This window comes from Parasteatoda tepidariorum, chromosome 7, assembly GCF_043381705.1.
Source record: "Parasteatoda tepidariorum isolate YZ-2023 chromosome 7, CAS_Ptep_4.0, whole genome shotgun sequence".
Lineage (NCBI taxonomy): Eukaryota > Metazoa > Arthropoda > Arachnida > Araneae > Theridiidae > Parasteatoda > Parasteatoda tepidariorum.
This window is the reverse complement of record NC_092210.1, coordinates 66,705,713-66,730,728: the sequence shown is the minus strand read 5'-3', so window position 1 is coordinate 66,730,728 and position 25,016 is coordinate 66,705,713. Positions and strand designations below refer to the sequence as shown.

At 31.6% G+C, this 25,016-nt stretch overlaps 1 protein-coding gene across 1 annotated transcript in view; it reads right to left on the bottom strand.

Annotated features, from left to right (window-relative positions):
* LOC107445505 (dual oxidase 2) overlaps positions 1 to 25,016 on the bottom strand; it is a 78,332-nt gene that overhangs the window by 7,008 nt on the left and 46,308 nt on the right. Inside the window, exons 15-25 of the mRNA XM_071183538.1 lie at positions 22,181 to 22,386; positions 19,814 to 19,999; positions 18,420 to 18,642; positions 17,237 to 17,330; positions 15,996 to 16,174; positions 12,905 to 12,989; positions 12,579 to 12,784; positions 9,143 to 9,373; positions 5,525 to 5,618; positions 3,828 to 3,877; positions 2,054 to 2,335 (exon numbers count right to left, since the gene is read on the bottom strand). Of these exons, the coding sequence (XP_071039639.1) occupies positions 2,054 to 2,335; positions 3,828 to 3,877; positions 5,525 to 5,618; positions 9,143 to 9,373; positions 12,579 to 12,784; positions 12,905 to 12,989; positions 15,996 to 16,174; positions 17,237 to 17,330; positions 18,420 to 18,642; positions 19,814 to 19,999; positions 22,181 to 22,386 (1,836 nt within the window). The remainder of the gene's footprint in view (positions 1 to 2,053; positions 2,336 to 3,827; positions 3,878 to 5,524; positions 5,619 to 9,142; positions 9,374 to 12,578; positions 12,785 to 12,904; positions 12,990 to 15,995; positions 16,175 to 17,236; positions 17,331 to 18,419; positions 18,643 to 19,813; positions 20,000 to 22,180; positions 22,387 to 25,016) is intronic.

Genomic DNA, 25,016 nt, shown 5'->3' with positions numbered 1-25,016 from the left:
TTTTTCTTAATGCTTTTGTTAAATACTAAATATTTATGTAAGTATAACCATACTGTAACACAAGGTGGTGCACTTTAAGAGTCAGAGTAATTATTTAACCATAGAAAAGTATAGTCGCTCAAAACAACTTATTAAAAACTTTTTCTTGTTTTTGTTATATCCTGAAGTATTTTTGTCGATAATAATTTTAAGTAAATATTAAAGAAGTCTGTAAAGATAGCCAACACTAAAAGCACATTGTTTCAAATTTTTGGGAAAATATTTATAAATATTAGTAACCTATTTAAAAATCGTAATGAAAAAGCTGTTTATTTTTAAAGCTCTATACATCCTCTGATGGAATGAATTAGTTTTCAGATTTGGCCACTATTAAAAGAAGCATATTACATAGTTTGTAGAATCAACTAATTTCAGGATAGTTCTTAGTTCTTTCTTAGTTTTTAATATTTTGTTTTAATGCAAACATTTGTGCATAAATTGAACATATTTTCATTCCTACCTATGATATATACTTTCCATTATTACGATATCTTTCAAACGTTTTATATGTTTTCAAATTGCTTCTAAGAACGTCGTAAGTAAGATTTCATTTCGTGGTTAAAATCAACTTTTTCCCCTGCAAAATTTTGCAGAAAACGGAATAGTTATAAATCTATAGAAAAATTGTCAAATGAAATAGGGATTTTCATATTTTGAGCACTTCCCATTTCAACTCTTCATTTTATTGCCGGGATGGGACGTGTCGTCTGTCAATGCAACATTGAAGGATGAAAAATTTAGATGCTTTGCTTATATTTCAACATTTAGTTAACTGATGTAGTTGAATCACAGAATTTTCAGTGTTTACTCTTTATTAAACCGGAAAAAACCCTGTAAAAAGCCAGTATTCCTCTGCAATACTACCAACTATGGGCAAACGTTCACAGTTTATATGCGATTCAGGCACAAAAGCTATTGAAATCATGCAATAGAGATGTCTAAGCTGACGTCACTTCACTTACCTTTCCATTGGCAATCCATGATGAATTTGTTACAGATAGCAACCTATAGAAATACCTTTTTTTGGGGATGGGAATCCGAATCATCCAATCGGAATAAAACATACTACGTTTGATTGATTTATTCTTACTCAAGTGATATAGTTCAGCCTCTGGCTTGGACATAAAACACTCTATACATAAAAATCATGTTTTTAAAGCTGAACTTAAACTTAGTTTGACATGCTTAACAAATTGTGTTCTTCATGTGGAACGGCTCATCTAAATGTTTTTGAAGAAGTTTATTGTGACTGATTAAGATGGATACGATTTTAAATAATTGTTTTATATATATATTTATGCCTAAAAATGGAAATATGTGTGATTCTACCTGATGNACAACAACAACAACAAGCATCTAAGAACGTCGTAAATAAGATTTCATTTTGTGCTTAAAATCAATTTTTTCCCCTTCAAAAATTTGCAGAAAACGGAATAGTTATACATCTATAGAAAAATGGTCAAACGAAATAGATATTTTCAGATTTGATCATTTCCCATTTCATCTCTTCATCTTTTTGCCGAAAACCTGTAAAAAGCCACTGTTCTTCTGCAATACTACCAACTATGGCTAAACGTTCAGTTTATATGCGATTCAGCACAAGCTACTGAAACCATGCAATAGAGATGTCTTGGCTGACGTCACTTTACTTAAACTTTCTATTGGCAATCCATGATCAATTAATTACAGATAGCAACCTATAGAAATACGTTTTTTGGGGATGGGAATCCGAATCATCCAATCGGAATAAAACATACTACGTTTGATTGATTTATTCTTACTCAAGTGATATAGTTCAGCCTCTGGCTTGGACATCTCTATACATAAAAATCATGTTTTTAAAGCTGAACGTAAACTTAGTTTGACATGCTTAACAAACTGAGTACTTCACGTGGAACGGCTCATCTAAATGTTTTTGAAGAAGTTTATTGTGACTGATTAAGATGCATACGATTTTAAATAAATGCTTTACATATATATTTATGCTTAAAAATGGAAATATGTGTGATTCTACCTGATGGTAGTAGTTCAGCTTTTACTACAGGAATTTCAACAGTCTTTCTACTAATGCTGATTAATCTATCGATTGTAAACAATACACATGGGAATAAGAAGTAGTGATAGAATATCGGTCCTTGAATCAAATGTCCCATTCCATGAAGAAACATCAAAATGTATAATATCGGATATAAGTTGTGGGTTTTCCAAAATGCGTTAAAAACATGCCGCCGAGCAAACTGTATCGCAAACACATACATCAAACTTAGAACCAGTACCAAAAATACACCAGTAATTCCTGAAATGAAAAACAATGATTTGATCAAATTATTTCATGCATTCAAGAATAACCAGATAAGTAATTAAACTATTTTTTTAGTTCATTAAAATATACATGATTAATCCTATCAAAGATAAAATTTAATCAAATGCTGCACGATAAAGCATTTATGCGTCAATTTTCCATTGATATATTTATAAGGATGTTAAAAACCCTCGAACGTTTCGCCTTTTTCAATTAAACAAGACCCAAATCTTGAGTGAATCAGTGATTTTTCGTAATACATAGATTCTGGACATATAGCAACAGTTGCCTATCTTCTAATATTCCTGGATCAAAAGGCACAAACTGTTTTAACTCGCGAACCTCCACCCATTTTATTTATTTATTTATTATTTTTATTTATTTTTACTGTAGTTAAAAAAAAACATACACATTTTATGTAATTGAAAAGGCCAGTAAAAAAGTATTTTCGGGAGCATTTTTAGGAGAGTAAAAATTAGTGAAAGAGCTAAATACAAGAGATTATAAAAGAACTTGAAGGGCAAAGCATTTCATTCAAGAAGACGTACAATTTTGTACAAAGTTATTAAAAAATGTTTAAGAATAGAGTTATCGCAACATCTTATTTTATTCCTTAATTACGAACTGCATTCTATCCAAGGGTCATAACACCTCGTAAATTCGTTTTTCTTACATTCAGTACAAACATATTTTTATTTTATTTTTTAAACAGAATATTTATTTTTTTGAAATAAAAAAAATCTTTGATAACTTACTTTGTAATACAGTCTGTTCAAAAATTTTAAAATTTAGTAGCAGGGGCAGTATTTTATGTACACCTTGTATTTGTAAATCAAATACATTTATTAGTGAATGTACCGGGTGACCAACAATTCGAAATTTTACTTGAGGAAATACGGAAGAAGTTAGAAATGTACAGTTTGTTGCGTTCGACTAAAATTTTTCACCAAATTTTAAAATTAATCACACAGTTTGTCAACAGATGGTGCCACTAACTAAAAAATTAAAAAATATTTTCCAATTACCAACATTTTCAGAAACAACATGGTGCAGCATGATAGCAAAATTAAGAGATCTTGCTAAAGATTTCAGTTGGAGTTGTCTGACACGCTATGAAAAACATTATTTGATGGTTTTTTTCCAATTAGCAGTGCCATCTGTTGATGAAATTTGTAGCTTATTGATATTTTGTGAAAAATACATACTTAGTTTCCTTAGCAGAAAATAGCTACAGACATATATGTATATCCTCCTGTTTTTCTTTGATTTTTCAATTCACCGATCTTTTTTTAAGACATTTGGATTTATAAATCACGCATTGCCTAAGTTTAAGAAGCAATTTTTTTTATATGCACTGAATTCATTGCAACTTTTATAAAGAATTTATAATGTGAAGTTAATTTACAATAAATATTTATTCCTCTAAAAAGAAATAAAAAAAATAACATTAAAGTTGTTAAATAAATAAATAAAAATGCTAACTTACCTGTAACGGTTTGAAACAGCCAATATGGCAACTTAGGTGGGTCTATTGGACTAAAACAATATAAAAGGAGAAAATTGATATCAGTTGTAAAAATAATTAACTAAAAGTTCTTTTTCGTATTTGCGAAATATTTTAATGTATAATTAATTAAATTGAAAACATACTCGACCATACATCCGTTATTTTACAAGACATAAACTTCTTATTTTATAGAGTATTAGTCACTGTTATTTTTACGGATTATAAACTATTGTTATTTTATAAGCTATAAAATTTAAATTTCAGTTTCTTATTAATAAATAAGCCTCGATAGCATGATGATTGAGGCACTAAGCTGTCATTGTAAAGGACTGGGGTTCTATCCCTAGTCGCGGCTTGATGCTCACCTAGCTTCAGATCGAAGGATGGAATTGAATGTGTGAAAAGTAAAGGTGGTCGGTGCGTTAGATTACTACTATCATACTATTAGAAATGAAAAATGGAGAATCTTTACTTCCATGACGCTTCTGGTTAATGATGATTTGTTGCGGGAATGCTTTTACTTTTCTAAGAAAACTTCAATATAAATCTAAAAATCCAAAAAAAAAAAAAATAGTCATTCAAAAATTATCTGACTTAAATACCGGACAAGGCACTGTACAGAGTGCTTCAAAATCCAACTGACAATTTCAGAGGGGGGATAAAAAATATCAAAGAGATGTAAATTTATCATAGAATAAGTGATCACGGACAACGTTGAAAGGGTGATACGTAGATCTTGTAGTGCCTATTGTCGTCGCTTCTGCAGGTGCTAAAAGTATGCCTGATATCTTTGAGAGCAATCACGAATCATTTTTACGTCGTTGTAATCTTTGAAATGAAGCCGGATGCTATTTTGAGCAAATATTGAAATAATTTATCAAATGAATTTTTTTGTAGTTGTTTTCAGTGTGGCGCTGAAACCTGCATACTTTTTCCATATATATATACACACACCGAAGAGCCATTACATTATGACCACCCTCCATCTATAACAATGGGCTCGCTCAGGTTTTCATGGTTTCTCGCCCAGGAACAATTTTTTCACGGGCCACATTAGGACCCATAATCCTCATAGAACAATTCCTGACGTCTGTAAGATACTTGAACATAGTTGCAGACCAGGTTAACCATTCATGGCAACAGTTTTTCCTGCAGGGGATGGTGTTTACCAACAGGATAATGCACCATGTCATAAGGGTCGAATCGTCGAGGAATATTCCAGTGACTTTCAAGTCATGTCTTGGCCCCCAAATTCACCTGACCTTAATCCAATAGAGCATTTGGGGTCCTACTTGGAAAACCAAATTCGTACTGCCACACTACCCCCTCACAATGTGAGGGAATTGTAGGACCAGTTGGTGAGCACTTGGTACCAGATACCTCAGACTACCTATCAGCACCTTGTGGAATCAATGCCACGGCGGGTGCTAGCAGTTTTGAGGGCTGAAGGTGGTCCTACATGTTATTAGCAGGGTGGTCATATTGTAATGGCTCTTCGGTGTATATATTATGTCTTAACCGAATAATATGTTTGAAAATAATACATCTTTTTACCTCTAAAGTGAGGAGGATTGTTTATTTTACATTTATAATTGAACTTCTTTCCTGAATAATTAAGTTAATAATTTAATTAGGTTTATCCTTTCTTAAACTGTTGCAAAGGAAATAATTCTTACTTTAAATGAAAGTTTGGAAACAGACATTGTAGATCACTCACAGTTTGAGTAGCAACGTGATAAAAATTAATACCATGTCCAATGATATGAAACACTGTAAAGAAAAAAAAAAGAATCACCATTTAAAACTTTAATTAAAAATTAAATAATATTACAGCAAACTTAAGATTCTTAAGTTAAATTGTTTAAGATCTATTTCAAACTTTCAGTGATTTGCAAGGTTTTTATGCTATTAAATACAAAAGTATAAAATTTTTTCCTTTTTAGATTCATGTATTTGTTTAGTTGGATGCATTGTGTGTCTAAATTAATAATATTCATATTTATATCGACATTTTTAAAACCAATACTATATTGCATACATAATATCGTATCCTTGAAAGATTACTTAATTTCTAAACTTCTCAAGTGGTTTGACATGTTATCATTGTTACACAAACGGATAACGCTGTTCGGAAACGTAATATCGGGGTTTTAAATTACAGCAGGAATATGATTTTTGATAAGATTAAACTTCTTGATNAGGATAATGCACCATGTCATAAGAGAGTAAATGTTTCTGCACAAAATAAATAGATAAATAAATAATAATAATAAAAACTATTTGTTCGTAGCGTTCTTTTAAAAAGATAGTTCTGTTTTTTTTTTTTTAAATATAAAAAGAGAAAAGTGGTAGCTAAGTGGTCATTATTAGGATTTATTTAATAGTATATCTATCTTCCTATCTATCCTATTCCTATCTTCCGATCTATCTTCCTCAGTATATTAACAAAAAAAAATTTCTATTCGGATCTCAAGTAAAAGCAAAGTGTTTTTTTTTTGAAGCTAAAGTGATGTTCTCCTTAGAAAGTTTGTGTGACTTAGGCTTGCATGTTGATGTTTTTAATTTTAAGAATAATTCCAAGTTTTCATCAATAAGACGGCTTCCAAATTTACTCTTGATAAGGTTCATACGTGAACATAATTTTTTGCATGATTATGTAGACCTGAATGAGGAGAGTACAGCAAACGCTAGTTTCTTTTCAGCTGCCCTATTGGAAAAAATTCGGAAAGCCAGTATCAAAAACCAGTAACAATGATACCAGAACCAGTATAACTATACCAGAAATTTAAAATCTGGTATGAAACTATACTGGAAATTTTAAAACCTGGTATGGCACCATACTGGAAATTTTAAAACCAGTATAGCACCATACGGGAAATTTTAAAACCAGTATAGCCCCATACTGGAAAGTTTAAAACTAGTATGACCTCACACTGGAAATTTTAAAACCAGTATGTAGCATACTGGAAATTTTGATACCAGTTTTTAAACATGATGGAAATTTCGAAACCAGTTAGAATCCATGCTGGAAATTTTGAAGTAGCTAGTTTTAAAATATACTAACTTAAATTCTTAGAAAGTGCATATTTTTCCGTAAATTTAACAGGTTTCGACATTTTCAAACTAGCTTACTTCTTCACTAAATTAATTATTTTACAAAGTCTTCGTTTTTTTTTCTTCTTGATTATATACTAATTTCTAATAATTAATTTCTTAGATTTTTATAAGAACTCTATTAAGAGTGGAAGAAATATATTAAGAGTGGTGAAAACGTACACTTTCTATGTACATCAATTTTTAAAAAAAATGCATATTTAAAATTATTAAAACATTTTATAATTTTGGATGATTATATAAGTCAGGAATATAATACCACTTGTTAAAAATCAATACATCTTTTGCCAAAACAGACCACTTGTAGATTGAACTTACAGTCTGTTTATGGAAAGAACTCCCCTCGCCATTCGTCTGAGTGGCGCTGACTATGGTTACGAGGATTAACTATTTCACAAGGGATGTTAGATCAATATATTTAACCCTTTGGCTACTAACGGGACTCATTTGTCCCAACAAATGTTTAAAAATTACTAATGGGCATATGTATCCCACCATTAAGTACGGCTGGGACATATATGTCCCAGCCTCTAAATTGATAACCGCTGGACAGAAAAATCCCAAATACTAAATTTGCCTTATTTGTGACCTATTTTGTCCCTTTGAATTATAAACAGGACAAAAAAAACATTTTTTAAAATTCGTAGTCAAAGGGTTAAAACAGGTTTTGGCCCCAGTCAGGGGAAAGAGAAGCTCCCCTCTTTAAAATGAGTTGTTTCTTGTTTCCATAGCAACAGACGACCCCAGAGTTTGTGGCGAGGGGAGTTCTCTCTATAGACCAACTAAAGGTGACATTTGTTTTTCTCCAATATTTCTATACCAGCGCTAAAACGTTCAAACTTCCTGCTCCTTAATTCTATTTTTTATTTTTTTTATCCAGCATTGGATTTTAAAGTTACCAATGTCAATATGAAAGGGAGAAAAATTTAATTCTTTCCCAATAGTACTAAGAGGTGTTTTTTTTAATTTTTTTTTTTTTTTTTTTTTTTTAACAAAAGCTAACGTCTCTTCGTTGTTTCTGAATTTCTGAAATCTATTCAGACAAACTTCTTTCTAATTTAAAACTGCTGTTTTGAAGTAGCAAAATTCAATAATAGAATTATATTCTTTTAGAGATATTTCAAAAGACATAGAAAGTGAATCAAAATTTCTAACACTAGATCAAAACGAGATAATCTGTTTGCAAATGAAATAACTAACTATATTTAACTTTTATCTTGTTTCATTTTAACTAAAATTTGAATTATTAATTAGTCTTATGCTTCTTATAATTATGTAACTCACTTGAGCTCAGATCGGAGGTTAAGTATCCATATTAAGTATTCCGTATGTTCATGTCTAAGTCGAGGAAGGGACACAATCGAACGCGGATATCAGTGTTATTGATACTCGTTGGTTCAATTGTACTGAAATCCGTACTGGTTCATTTATAGATACAGTGAAAATTAGGTGTATTTTCAGTTGTTCTCAAACTTGTGTAAAGTTTGACAGTTTTTGTGTTGTATTTTATTTTCTTGTTTCAAAAGCTGTCGTTGAGCAGCCGCCCCAACATTTGGGTTTACGACTACTAATGTTCAACTTGGTAGCCTTGTAATTTTGAACCCAATCCAGAAGACAAGGGAACTCCTGGATCAAGTATTGGGAGAAATTAGCCTTTGTGGATGACTTTTTGATGGAACTAACCCCCATTTGCGTTACATGGATAGGAAGACCACGAGAACCTCCCATGGTTAGCCTGACGGCAAGGGGACTCTAACCCATGATCCGTCTACCACTGAAGATATTTCACGTCAGCACTGTGGTTGGTGCAAGCCGAATGCAGAATTCGTATCGACCAGCCATCGCCGGGATCGAACTCTGGTTCACCTCATTGGAAGGCGAACGCTCTATTTCCTGAGCCATCGCGACTTTGCGTTGCATTTTATAAGTTTTTGAGTTTCATGTTTCTTGCTTTTATGTGCAAGCAAACATGTGCTGTTTTGCAGAAGAGCTAGCAAACCAAGGTTTACCGACCACTGATTTAAATAAATATATTCATTAGATGTTTTTCAAGTGTATACCACTTTTTGTGTTTGCACATTAATGAGTTAAATATATATCACGCTACATATCATCGTGAAGTTATTGTGCACAAAAGTTTGAATTTCACTTTCTGATACTAGTAAAGGATTTTAACTTACGAGTAAATATGAGTCCCCAAAATGCAATGTATTTGTGAAAGGAGATAGCAGCATCGAAAGGCACGTATTTATGGAAAAAAGTCTCCCTTAAGAAAGTGATAGTGTTTCGGCACATAGTGAGCAGAATGACACTGAAGCAAAACATCATTGAGCTTGCTGCTCCTCTAGTGACAGTAACACCATATCCTGCAATTCTTCTGAATCCTGTATGTTCCGCTTCAACTGAATAATCTAAAATAATCAATACATTAGAGTTCTAAAACTTGCCCCTTGACCTGATGGTTGTAAATAAAGTAATAGAAGGTTGTAAATAAATCAAAGTAATGGAGGGTAGTAAATAAAACAAAATACTTGGAAAACGTCCAAGCAAAATTGCATTGATTTCCTTTAATACATACACCGAAGAGCCATTACATTATGACCAATCTCCATCTAAAACAATGGACTCGCCCAGCTTTTCATGGTTTCTCGCCCAGGAAGGAATGCTTTCATGGGGCACATTAGGACCCATAATCCTCATAGAACAATCCTTGACGTCTGTAAGCTACTTGAATAATAGTTGCAGATCAGGTTCACCCATTCATTGCAAAAGTTTTCCTGCGGAGGATGGTGTTTACCAACAGGATAATGCACCATGTCATAAGAGTCGAATCGTCATGATTGGTTCGACGAACATTCCAATGACTTTCAAGTCATGTCTTGGCCCCCAAATTCACCTGATCTTAATCCAATAGAGCATTTGTGGTCCTACTTGGAAAACCAAATTCGTGTTGCCACGCTATCCCGTCGCAATGTGAGGGAATTGCAGGACCAGTTGGTGAGCGCTTGGTACCAGATACCTCAGACTACCTATCAGCACCTTGTGGAATCAATGCCATGGCGGGTACTTACAGTTTTGAGGGCTAAAGGTGGTCCAACATGTTATTAGCAGGGAGGTCATATTGTTATGGCTCTTCGGTGTATATTCTGCAGAAAAGCCTTGTGCAAGATAACAAGAGACACTAAAGTACAGTTGTATTTTTGGTTAATGTTAGCGGTGGAACGCTCTACAGTTAAAACTTTCCTTATGGCATATTGTTTGATCACCCAATTTCAACGGATAATTCCCAGATAATCAATCTGTGGAAAGGAGACTACTCAAATACGCATTCTTAGTCAGATCAACTCGTAGACCCATTGTCCTATACATTCTTAGGCTTAATGTAATCCTTAGATGCATTTTTTGCCATGATTTAAATCCTTTGACATGCCATACTATTTTTTTATACCCGAAGTTGAACAGCTAACCCAATTCTGAGTTTACTTAACAATCAACTCCGTAGCCTTGTGATTTTGAACCCAACCCAGAACACAAAATATCACTCATTGTGACTAACTTGCCTTCGTTGAGGACTTTTCGAGGGAACTAATCAGTATCTGTGTTGCATGGAGAGGAAAACTGCGTAAACTTCCCACTGTTAGCCCAACGGCTAGGGGATTCTAGCCCATAATCCGTCTACCACTGAGAATATGTTACGTCAGCACTGTGATCGATGCGATCAGGGAGCAGAATTCGTATTAACTAGCTACCGCTGAGATTCGAACCCGGGTCACCTGGACGACAATCTGTCCCCTGAACTACCATGGCATGGCATATGATTTCAAGTGGTAAAAACTACACTGTCTGTTTCAACGTCACACAATATTACTTTATTTACAGCTCTTTATTATATATTTAAAAAACTTGTCAAAGGTAAAATCTATGGGAAATGCATTGCAGTGAATTGAAGTAAATAAGTATTAAAACAAACTAAATAAAAGAAAATGAAATGAAAAGAAGCATTGATTGGAAATGCTACTAAAAAATGACAATCGAAAAAAATCATTTGAGTTACAAAGGAGCCCCTATAGATGAAATCACAAAGCAAATCTAACCATGACATGAAAGTAAGCAAAAAGAAAAGAAATACTAAAACATAAATGTTAATCGAAATATTTCACAATTTGTTTTGATGAGAAACAATTATGGAGATTGGTAAATGATATCGAGTAGGGGTACTCTGCATGTTCTACTTAAATCATTTATTGCAACAGAGTAATTTCAGAGATTTGCCCGATGTGATTTGTATTTATGTTTGAAAAACTGCAATATTTTGTAACCATGCATCTGTTCTTAAAATATTTTAGTACAAAATGTGAACGCGTAAAAATAATTTTATTCATATGTATTTTAAAAGAAAACTATTTAAGATTCTATTTTCTGATTGACCATCTAACGAAGAATTGACCAGCAACATTATATTATCGCAAAACTGGACTTTAAACTTAAAACTGGACGTTTCGAAATAATTCATTTGAGGAATCGTATCGTTTAAGAAAAGGCTGTAAAGATCATCATGTTACAAGAAATTTTTTTGTCGTAATTTAATTATACATTTATTAATTCTACGAAGTGTGTTATTTATTTTATTAATAATGATACAACACATTATTTAACAATAATGGCTGGTTTCCATTAATGTTGAATGATGAGAAAATTTATCTATTTATTAATTTTCTGATAATAACATTATTTCAAATTTTGATAATTTTTAACCATTAATGTTCAAATGATGCCTAACCAGAAAAGTGTCTTGAAGTGTTTAATTTAAATAAAAAATATTTTGACATTTTGTCTATACTTTAGAAAACAAAAGCCTTAATGAATTAAATAAACAAATAAGAAGGAAATTATTATAGGGATTAATATTTCTCATATATTTATATTGTGTGTATTACCAGTAGAAACTTAAACTCGTTCCAATTTTCTATTATTTTGCTATAAAACATATTAATAAATGAAGTTAAAAACGTATTCGCTAGAGGTCAAAAATTAATATTTACGCAAAAAAAAAAGACTTTAAATTTTACAAATTTCTATATTTTTATTTTTTTTACCTTGCCTTTCTCAATAATAATGCAGCAGAGTTTGATAGTATTTCTGTATCTTTCTCACTTATTAATTTGCGACCTCTAATATAACTACTTTTTGGCTTCATTTTTTACAAGTATTCTAAAAATGTATATTAAGGTTGATGATTATAGAACACCTTTCTGTATACTTTTTTTTTAAAAATAACGGCAGACACTGAACTTTTGTTCTTCACCTGGGAAGATGTCGGAAGTGTTGCTCATTTAACGTTACCCAGTGGGCACCTGTGAACCTAAGTCACAGAGGAGAGCAACATTACCCACTGCCACAGATACCCGTTTACAGGGTGGGCCACATTCACACAGTAGAGAACAACACACAGAGAGAAACATCCATGCCCTAAGCGGGATTCGAACCCGCAACCATTGACTTCACAATCAGGCACGCTGATCGCTCGGCCACCTGGCCTTTCTGCATACAAACATTACCTAATTTGTATTAGATTACTGAAGATTAAATTCAGAGAGAATTATAAAAATAACTTACAGTATGCTTTTTGAATAAAGATGCCAAAAATCACCAAAGTAAAAATCAATATCCAAAATATGTGTTGGCGGTAGTTTTCAATGAAACGAATCACTTGATTAACTTTCTGTTTCGTTCTATCTTTCTCATATAAATTTGGCCTTGTTTCAACTCGAAGACACGTTTCTGCTCTTCTTCGATGAGGAACATTTTCCGGACCCACTACGCTATAAAATAACATTCATCATCAATAACAATTTTAAGAGTTTTAGTGAAAAAAATATTTCTATTACTAATTTCATAAGTTTTTTTTTTGATGTAAGAAAAAAAAATTTAAGATTGCGTACCTGTAAGCTCTTAAAACAGTTTCTTCTGCTCTAACAGCCATACTTTTACGGTTTCCTGGAGCGCTTGTCTTAAATCCATCGCCAACTACAAAAATAAATAAATAAAATTAATATTCTCAATTTTTACTCTCTCTCTAATCTCTATGGAAACAAATATCAATCAAATAAAATTAAAATTTCAGTGCCAATATTATTCTGATTTCATTCATAAAAATGGGCCATGGTATTTTAAAAAATCGAAACTGCTTTGAATCATAATATTTATTGTTTATTTCCTCTTAAAACATGTTGGAGAAAGAAGGATAATACCGAATAGTTGTTGGAGCTAAACTGTTCGATCTAAAAACAGTAAGATTTAATCAAGATATTCATTGCTCAGATGTGTTCAATATATCAGTCCTGAGGAATCATTGATGCCCTTTTATTTAATAAATGACTCTTTTTTTTCTCCCCAGAAAAAGTCAAATCACCCGGTTATACCTCACTACTGGGGTAAAACCGAGTTAACTGGGAATTTAGAAATACTAGAATTTCAGTCAAAAAGTAGCAGGCATTTTTATTTTAAGTGGCAGTTGAAGAAAATTATGCACGCAATTTATATTTGTGTAGTCAAGACCGTACTCAAGGAGGGGAGAGAGAAGGACAATCATCCTGGGGCCCGGGACTGCTGAGGGCCCTACAAAAATTCCTTACAAAAAATATAGGGCTAATTTTTAGTTTTTTTAAAAGAAAATTGCAGAGAATTTCTTTATATCGATATAAAAATTACGTTTTTGCATAAAGGGTTTTCATTTCTACTAAATATGAAAATAAGGCTTTTTGTGCTTTGAAGAAGGAGCACGCATTAAATTTTGCTTTTTGTGCTTTGAAGAAGGAGCACGCATTAAATTTTGCTTCTTGTGCTTTGAAGAAGGAGCACGCATTAAATTTTGCTTCTTGTGCTTTGAAGAAGGAGCACGCATTAAATTTTGCTTCTTGTGCTTTGAAGAAGGAGCACGCATTAAATTTNTGATATATTAAAAATCGAAACTGTTTTGAATCATAATATTTATAGTTTATTTCTTCGTAAAACCATGTTAGAGAAAGAGGGGTAATACTGGATAGCTGTTGGAGCTGAACTGTCAAACTGTCATTTAATCAAGATATTCGCTGTTTAGATGTGTACAATACATCAGTCCTGAGAAATCATTGATGCCCTTTTTTTTATTTTTTTATAAATGACTCTTTTTTTTTCCCTAGAAAAAGTAAAAGCACCCGGTAATACCTCACTAGTGGGTAAAACCGAATTAACTGGGAATTTAGAAATACTAGAATTTCAGTTAAAAAGTTGCAGGCATTTTTATTTTAAATGGCAATTAAAGGAAATTTTGCATATAATTTATATTTGTGTAATCAAGACCGTACTCAAAGAGGGGAGAGAGAAGGACAATCATTCTGGGGCAAGGGACTGCTGAGGGCCCTACAAAAATTCCTTACAAAAAATATAGGGCTTAATTTTTAGTTTTTTTTTTTTTAAGAAAATTGCAGAGAATTTCTTTATATCGATATAAAAATTACGATTTTGCATAAAGGGTTTTCATTTCTACTAAATATGAAAATAAGGCTTTTTGTGCTTTGAAGAAGGAGCACGCATTAAATTTTGCTTCTTGTGCTTTGAATTGAATTTGCACGCATTAAATTTTGCTTCTTGTGCTTTGAATTGAATTGCACGCATTGATTGAATTGCACGCATTAAATTTTGCTTCTTGTGCTTTGAAGAAGGAGCACGCATTAAATTTTGCTTTTTCTGCTTTGAAGAAGGAGCACGCATTAAATTTCGCTTTTGGTGCTTTGAAGAAGGAGCACGCATTAAATTTTGTGCTGGGGGCTTGTAAAACTTATGTCCAGTCTTAGATGTAGCTTTCTTCTTCCTCCAAAATGATGTAGATTTCTTGGGCTCTACATAGACAAGCATCAAGGGGGTATCCGGTCTGTGCCCGAGAGCAGAGTTTATCGAATAGTAAACGTATAATAAGCTGGACTGAAAATAATTTTTATAACTCTAAGGACCAATAAATAAGGATAGTGTGAAAACAGTAGAGCATTACAGAGTTGACATAGATCAACAAACCTATCTACACAGACGCCGTGAATTAAAAAACAACACGCCAATATAGTACTTGACTAATAAAGCGCAATTCAGAGTTTGTCAGCTAGAAAACTGAACTAATTTCTACACAATTGAGGTACTCAGTACCTCAATTGTGTAGAAATTAGTACTCAGGTACTACACAATAGAGTATTTACACAATTGTACTACACAATTGAGAAATTAATAATCAGGTACTACACAATTGAGGTACTTACCCCCACTTTCCCGTATATATTCTGCGATATGTACTTTTCTTTATGTAAGAAATACTTTAGTTGGCAATAAAAACTCTTTTTTTTTCTGGTAAATGCTTCAGATTGATGCAAATGAGACAATTTTACACCCAATTCCGAATTAATATAATTGTAACAAAATGCATGTTAAATATTATTTAAACAAAATTCTTTTAACAATACAATTCTTTTAACTAAAAATTACACGAGGCGACACTGATGAAATTTAAACACTAATATGTTTAAACTTCATGGAATATTTAATGTCGTAATTACAGAAGCTTCTCCCTTAATTTTTCTTCTTTTCATCTATAGTTTCTATTTTTTATTAAGTCCTGTACAAAATAAAAAAAAAATTAATTGATATATTTAACGATTTTAATTTTTGCAAGTTATGCCACAGTTTTCTTGCACAAAAATAAATTAGTAGATCGAATGATTCTAATTATTGAAATTTATATTAATCAATAATAAAATTAATAGATTGAATGGATTTATTTATTTCAATTTATGCCACATTTTTTCTTCATGTAAAATTAAATTATTAGACAGTGTAATTTCAACTATTGGGATTTATGCAACATCTTTCTCATATCAAGTTTTACAAAAAAGTATTTGCTATTGAAGCTTAGCTGCACGTATTCAAGTTCTTCTCTGTTTTTATGCAATATTTATGCGGATTTATGCAACATCTCTCTCATATGAAGTTTTACAAAAAAGTATTTACTATTGAAGCTTAGCTGCACGTATCCAAGTTCTTCTCTGTGATCAGCTAACAGGTGGGAGAAATCATCGAAAGTAATTTCATGTTTGTTTTGGAGACCAGCTGCAGACGTAAACATTGTTGCTGTCAATTCATCCAATTGATCACTGGTCAAGGATTGATTTGCCAGTTCTAATAGTGACCTATAGAAGAAAACAGTTATCTATAACTATACTTGAAGATTTAGGTTTTTTTATGAAAGGAAATATTATATTCAATAATTCATTGCAATAATAATGAAGCCCGGTGGCTGAGCGATAGCGCACGGTATATAACGGTAGCCACAGGTCCCTGGTTTGATCCTCGGGCCGGGCAAGGTTGACTCAGCCTCCTGCACCCCAGAGCCCAAGGTCAAGAAAACAGAGATGGGCACAGTAGGCCTTGGCCCTCTTTAGGCTGTCACGCCACTGAGTTTTTAATTTAATTTTTAGTGTGATAATTACAATGTTATTGATGTTAAAAAAATACCCATTATGAATTAAAATAATGGGAGGAATTGCAATGTCTTAAAACTAAATAAGATCATAAAAGAAACAGGTATGTTTCTTTTAAAAAAATTATTGTAATAAATTATATAATTTCTCCGAGGTTCTTGATTCTAGTCTTTACTTGCAAATTTATTAATGTAATTTTAAAATGAAAATTTTTAAATAGTGCTGATTATCTTTGATTTTATACAAATTAAATTTATTTTATGTAAAACGAATTTTATTTTCTTGAAAAATAATAAATTGTGGTATTTTAAAGTGTTAAGTCCTTATGAAATAATGAGTTTGAAGTAAAAATGAATTCCACGAATTAGGTTTTTACAATGAAAATACAGCGAAGTTCGTGAAATATGGATTGAATCAAATATAAAAATGCATCTTGGGTAGTAGACACTTCTCTCCGTTTGCACGGTCAAACAATATTTTGAATTTTAAATATTTTATTAATTATTAGTTTAAAATATTAGGGAAATATACTCTTATAGAATTTTAAAGCTCATTAAGAAAATCTGGCAAATATTCCATCCAACATAATACATTTTCTTAGAAAAATAATAAATTTTAAACATTTTTAATATTTGTAACTTAATAAGTTTTTAAAAAGTTAAAAAAAATGATGACAATCATTAATTTACTGCACGAAATACTAAATGTGATGCAAATAAGTTACTTACTTTAATTATTTATATTAATTAATTAATAAAGATGAGTATGTACCTTATCATTTCTGAAAATTCTCGTCGAGTCAGTTTGCCAGAATGATCAATATCATATATATCAAACATCAATTTTATTTTATCTTCTGGACTCCCTACGAATGAAAATAAAGTGAAAAATTTGTATGAAATATTTTGAATTTTACAAAATTAATTTACATTAGTGTGTAAAATTAATAAGCATTTTACTAAAAGTAAATTAATGCATTTTCTTTTTAAACTAATAAAACATTAAAATAAGCAAGCACTTTCCTCTTTCTCTCTGTGTTTCCGGACTGAGAAAGATGCCTATTCTAAGTATCAAATATATATATAGATATATATATATACAATATATAATCTTAAACCTTTTTTTACTTTCATTGCGTTTTTTTAAATTATTTCTTTCTTTCTTTATTTACTTTACATATTACAGCATAAAATGAACTAGTTATTTTTATACGACTGTAATATTGAATTTCAAATATCTGAATCTGTCTAACGGCCTAACTAATATCTGAGTTTTTTCCAGATATTATTACTTATGAACCACTCTCAATAAATTTCAGAATTTTCAACAGAAAAAAACCTATATTTTCTTGTACATAAATATTTTCTATGACAGCTATTCATTGGATAAGAGCTATACACTTTGAACTAGAACTGAGATTCCCCTCCCATAAACTACAGTTAATCTCTATTTTTTTAAACGTGGCTTTTAGGTTAAAATGGGGACCTTAAAAATTAATTTCGAATTTTTGCACTACATAATCTATAATTTTTGAATACAAATACTCATAGAAAAATCATTCTGCAAAATATTGCCGAACTTAAACTTAACAAGAAACATTATTAAAAAAAAAAAATTCTGTTTTTTTGCAAAAAAAGCGACTAAACTTTTAATGCTATAAGGTCTAATTTCAAAATTATTTTCATCGATTTACACCGAGAAATATATCTTCTTAAGTGTGACTAAAATAGCAATATAGTAAAAAGAGAGTATTTCTGTAAAATAACGCTGTTCACTTAATGTATGAGTTGCAAATTGAAAAAAAATAAATAAATAATCGAGATTTTTTCAATGCATATTTGACAAAATTTTCAAAGAGTATCGAGTTTTCTGATAGAACCTGACAAATTTTTTTAACTACAATTGCAAATTTTAATTACAAATATTTCAAAATGAGATATTATTAGTTTCGTACCTTTAGCAAAGATTACGATGACATTTAGAAATTCTCGGAACGATACGTATCCATTTCCGTCAGCATCAATTAAAGAAAACATTTGTTTTACAAACAGCGCGTCAGGACGAAGAGACAAGGCTTCAGAAAATTCATAGGGAGTCAATTCCATTTTCACAATATCCTTCGCTTGATTATAGTCAATGTCTAAATCCTCTGTATGCTCGTGATGGATTGAGAAAGCCTAAATCGGAATAAATATTTTATTCTTTTCAAGAAATAAAAGTAATCCTTTACATTACTTTGGAAGTTTTCTTTTTTATGAAAATTTCGGAGTATAGAGATTTAAGGCTTGATTTTTTCAGAGAAAAAAATCAATGGATAAAAAAAAAATCAAGACGATAATATACTTAAGTCAAGACAATAATATACATAACAGACGATAATATACTTAAGTCAAGATGATAATATACATAACAGACGATAATATACTTAAGTTAAGACGATAATATGCATAACAGACGATAATATACTTAAGTCAAGACGATAATATACATAACAGACGATAATATACTTAAGTCAAGATGATAATATACATAACAGACGATAATATACTTAAGTCAAGACGATAANATTGCTTTGGAAGTTTTCTTTTTTATGAAAATTTCGGAGTATAGAGATTCAAGCCTTGATTTTTTCAGAAAAAAAAATCAATGGATAAAAAAAAAATCAAGACGATAATATATTTAACAGACGATAATATACTTAAGTCAAGACGATAATATACATAACAGACGATAATATACTCAAGTCAAGACGATAATATACATAACAGACGATAATATACTTAAGTCAAGACGATAATATACATAACAGAGTGTTTAATTCACGTCTCAAAAATCATTAATTTTGATTGTTTTTCAACAAAAATCTCATTTGATCTAAAGAGTACACTGTCAGAAAAATTGTCAATATTGAACCCTATTATCGGTGCTTTGAACCATAATACCGGGCAAAGTTAGTACAACTTTATCAAAGGGCTAAATTAAACCATGTTTCTCTAAGATTGAACCATATTATCATCTAATCAAGTTCAAGAATTTGCATGATAATACAGTAAAACTTGGCAACGTATTAAGATTGCATAAAATTTAAAAGACGTTAAGATTCAATACATTTAAAATTTCTAACAGAATTGAGTTCTGGTTTATCAATATTATTCATATTGCAAGTTAAAAGTCAAGAATTAATTATCAAAATCTGACTACAATGGGCACCTTAATCACTCTGAATGCTTTACATATCTTTCCACGTATTATTGTGATAAGCATAATGTTTTCAAGTAAACCATTAAAAAACATTCAAGTATGTTTATGTTTAACAATAATAAAAAGGAAATTACGAGTGAAATATACCTGTGCAAAGACAATTCGGAAAAATTTTTCCAACTGTTTTTGTCTGTGAGCTTTAGTGACAGCAGATTTCAACATATGCTTTGCATTAGATTCATATCTTTGTCGACCTATACCAATTCTTCCAAGAAATGCTTCAATTCTCTCAACAAATATTTCTTTTTCTTCTTGGGTCTCAAATTTTAAAACCTGAAATATAAACGTATAGTGGAATAGGAATAATTTTACGGAATAGCCGATGACCCAGGAATGTCATCGTTACCATTATCATAATTATAAATATATTCAACTTGTTCAACACCAGTTTCGCATGTCGAACAATTTGGGCATTTAAAAATATGTTATACCAGTTAAATGCCTATAACACATATAATTTTAAAGATAATGTCAAGAGTTGGTTGTTGTAATGTGAAAGAATTGGTTACGTAGAAAATTTATAAAATTGAATTCTGAAACTTCATAAAGGAAAAAATTGAACATGAATTGCTCAATGAGAGCTCACTTTTAATTCCTGAACAGTTTATGCTCAGGATCTGAAATTTGAATAGCAGAAAAAAAAAGGAATTTTAGCCCGGTATCTTAAAAATCGTTCGAAAATTACAATTAGATCCTTCGGGAGAGACGTTTGAAAAAAGAATTTTTCTCGTTGGTTTTGTGTTAGCTTTTGTTATAAATTAAATTGCAGACGATTCTGTTTTTCCCTTAAAATATTAAAAAGATAATACCAGTGATGTTCGCAAGCTTACAGCTCTATTTAACTAAAAAATTATACCGTACGTTCCTTAATATTTAATTTAATGGTAAGCTAAATTATAAACGTGGATGACGTGTGAAGGCTACATCTCCGAGTTAGCATTTCTGAAATTATCTGAAACCAAAATTTTATTTTGTTTATTGCTACTTTTTTGAAATGTGCTTCTATAAAACTGAATAATTTAAAACCAACGGTAATTGAAATTGAAAAAAAAAGTTATGTACTAAAAGCAGAATTAATGGAGAAAATGCATTTAGACGTTTAGGGAAATCCCCTCGTTAGGAAGAAATCTCCATACCATTATTGAAGCCTACATTTCATAATTAATTTTTGTAACTAGTACTACTAACATTATTATTACTATAAGGTGCTGTTTTCATAGATACTAAATATGGTTAATTAATGTAGGTACTGCTGCAGCAGATATTTTTGGCCCCTCGAAAGGGACATGTACCGGAACAAATTGCTTAGATGTTATAAATGTGAACTATCATGAGTTGGACGCTCGAGCAATAGCATCATTCCAAATAATACTGAATCAATAGTTAATCTTTATTTTGATGGGATGAACTTCTAACTATGTGGTTTTCTCGACCTAATAACGTAGGTAAACGAGAATGCAACAAATAATAATAAATAAAAAAATTCAAATTATTTTACATTTTTCAAATGTGTTGGTATATGACTTTCAGTTTTTTGTATGATTTCGTAGAGTTGAATAATACCGAATAATTAATTTGATAATTTACTTTTTTCCCACTCGAAGAAGTTAGTCCATAAAAAACTCATTTCTATCATAAAATCTAAAACGGAAAAAGGTAAAATATTTGCCCAATTGGTTCATCACACCTTTGATGGTACATTATACGTCGAAAATTAATTTGTGCATTTAATTGAATTTCCCCGGAGTTTTATGATAAGCTGAAAGGAGCTGTGAGCTGACCAATTTATTAACGAATTATAAACATAAACTAACCTTGCACCACCATCACGCTTGCAGACGCAAATGCAGTTGCAAGACACAAACTTCTGCCCCATTCCTTCAGGAAACCCCTCATTACTGACTTTGATTGCTTCAGAATCTTAACATCAACAATTACAAGACTAAGAACAAACCACTTTAAAGGGATGAAAATTCTTCCCGACAAAATAAAAACTTATATTCCCTGCAAGAACTGTCCCTATATCCAACTTACCCCGGATCACATTCTCGAGTGCCCAGCCCTTACCTCATATGTTTTACAACTGGCTATGGTGCCACTGGCTCAGAACTTCGTGAGATCCTCTACAGTAATGATGTATTGGAGCTAGCGGATGCAGTTTTGAAGTGACGCGAGGCCATTTAATTGTCCATGGACACGATTAAAAAAAAACATAAACTCCTATCAATTATGCCTTTTTTGCCACCCTATTAAAAACTAGAGAATAGTAAAATAATGAAGTGAAATTTGTTTTGTGATTTTCTCATTTGTTACATACACAGCAGAACATCGATGTTTCATTTAAGACCTCACATAATACGCGATGTAATTTTCATTTGGCGACACACAAGTTAAAGTTTTATTATATCCACGTAACAAAAATTCAAAAGAGAATAAGTGGGATTAACTACTTACTAAATCATATTCTCGAGATATGCGCATTAGGACATAATGAAGGTGACCTCCAGTACTAACGTGGATTTCAACGCTCTGAACATATTTAAAATCAATAGATCGAAGAATTTCTTTGTTTAAAAGACTAATAGTGACTTGCTTTTTCTCTGGAATAAATCGGATGATAATATCCTTGAGACCTTCCCTTTTACCGATCCACTCCGTAACTGCAATACAAAGTATCATTGGTACAGTGAGCAAAAATAGGAAATGGAACACCTTAAGAACTTTTGGTCTGATGATCGGATTGTCATGTACTAAATGCAATCTTAATTGTTCGGAGGACTAGACTTAAATATGCGGAATAATCCATGCAGACGGTATTTTTAGTTGCTAAAACACGATCGAACTGAATGTACTTTGACTGAATGAACATAGTTTTTGTTCGAGAGATTGAAGCGGTTTATGTTTGTAAAATTATTGAGCTTGACTATAAGGTTTGGCTTTAAATCTATCTAAACCTTATATACTCTAGAACAGTGGTTTCCAACTTCCATGAGGCCGGGGGCCACAATTAAAAACACAAATCAAATGGCGGGCCGCAACTTTATCAAAATTTTTTGTAGGACGCTTTCATGTTTGAAGGAACATTAAATATTACTGTCAGAGTTTTACCAAGTTGTACAAAACAAAAGTATTGAATTACAAATAAAAATAAGAAGTTGTAACGAACTCTCCTCTTTCCCCCACTACAGCGCCTCTGGCGGTGAAGTAAGACAGTCTGCCAGGAACCGCCGTTAAGTACGGATGTATAATTCGAGCCCAAAACCCCCTCTTCCAAATTCTTGTATTTTTTTATCCTTGTTTTATTTTTATGTGTTTTGTCCTTTTCAATAAATATTTAGAGTTAGATAATTTCTAGTCTTTCATTATTTATGTGAATTGGTAGAAATACAAATAAACCAGGACTTCCCCTACAANAAAGGAGCGGTGAGCTGACCAATTTATTAACGAATTATAAACATAAACTAACCTTGCACCACCATCACGCTTGCAGACGCAAATGCAGTTGCAAGACACAGACTTCTGCCCCATTCCTTCAGGAAACCCCTCATTACTGACTTTGATTGTTCCAGAATCTTAACATCAACAATTACAAGACTAAGAACAAACCACTTTAAGCGGATGAAAATTCTTCCCGACAAAATAAGAACTTATATTCCCTGCAAGAACTGCACCGATATCCAACTTACCCCGGATTGCATTTTCGAGTGCCCAGCCCTTACCCCATATGTTTTAGAACTAGGTATGGTGACACTGGTTTCAGAACTTCGTGAGATCCTCTACAGTAATGATGTATTGGAGCTAGCGTCTGCAGTTTTGAAGGCACACGAGGCCATTTAATTGTCCATGGACACGATTAAAAAACAAACAAACATAAACTCCTATCAATTACGCCTCTTTTGCCACCCTATTAAAAACTAGAGAATAGTAAAATAATGACGTGAAATTTGTTTTGTGATTTTCTCATTTTTTACATACGCAGCAGAACATCGATGTTTCATTTAAGACCTCACATAATACGCGATGTAATTTTCATTTGGCGACACACAAGTTAAAGTTTTATTATATCCACGTAACAAAAATTCAAAAGAGAATAAGTGGGATTAACTACTTACTAAATCATATTCTCGAGATATGCGCATTAGGACATAATGAAGGTGACCTCCAGTACTAACGTGGATTTCAACGCTCTGAACATATTTAAAATCAATAGATCGAAGAATTTCTTTGTTTAAAAGACTAATAGTGACTTGCTTTTTCTCTGGAATAAATCGGATGATAATATCCTTGAGACCTTCCCTTTTACCAATCCACTCTGTAACTGCAATACAAAGTATCATTGGTACAGTGAGCAAAAATAAGAAATGGAACACCTTAAGAACTTTTGGTCTAATGACCGGATTGTCACATGCTAAAGGCAATCCTAATGGTTCAGAGGACTAAACTTAAATATGCGGAATAATCAATGCAGACGGTATTTTTAGTTACTAAAACACGAGCGAACTAAAAAAGGCGAACTGAATGTACTTTGATTGAATGAATATAGCTTTTGTTCGAGAGATTGAAGCGGTTTATGTATGTAAAATTACTCAGGTTGACTATAGGGTTTGGCTTTAAATCTATCTAAACCATATATGCTCTAAAACTATAAACCACAATCAGTAAAATATAGTCACAATAATTTTGGCAGAAGGGGGATCAGAAGTTTAATGTAAATTTCAATATTTTCGCCATATCTCGGAAAATGGGTAAGCGATTTTTGTATTTATTTTATTTAATATTTTTTCATATTTCCTATTGTTTAATTTAATATCCGCCAAAAAGACTTTTGAATTGATAGGTGAACGCAATTTAAATAACTTTAAGCTTTGTAATATTAAATGACAAAATACGTAATTGTTCCATAAATTTCTGAGAATTAAAATTTCGAGAAGTCGTATTTTTAAATTTTTATTTCTCAGAAACTACACTGGTTATCATAAATTAAGGAAAATTCACAAAAATCGCGATAACTCAAGAAATTACACATGGAATTTTATGAAACTTACCCACAATATACAACACATAGTAAGGTATTAAACAACATAAAAAGAAATTATCAGACATTAATAGTAGTATAGAAATTAGCACATGTATAAAATAAACAAATTGGAAGTATCGGTTTGCAATAGAAAAAGTACCTTTAATATGGAATATGATTGCCTCTAGAAGCAATACAGCACAAACAGCGATGTGTGATGCTTTCAATTATGCGGTCTATCAGTTCAATAGGAAGTGAGAGCCATTGCTCTTG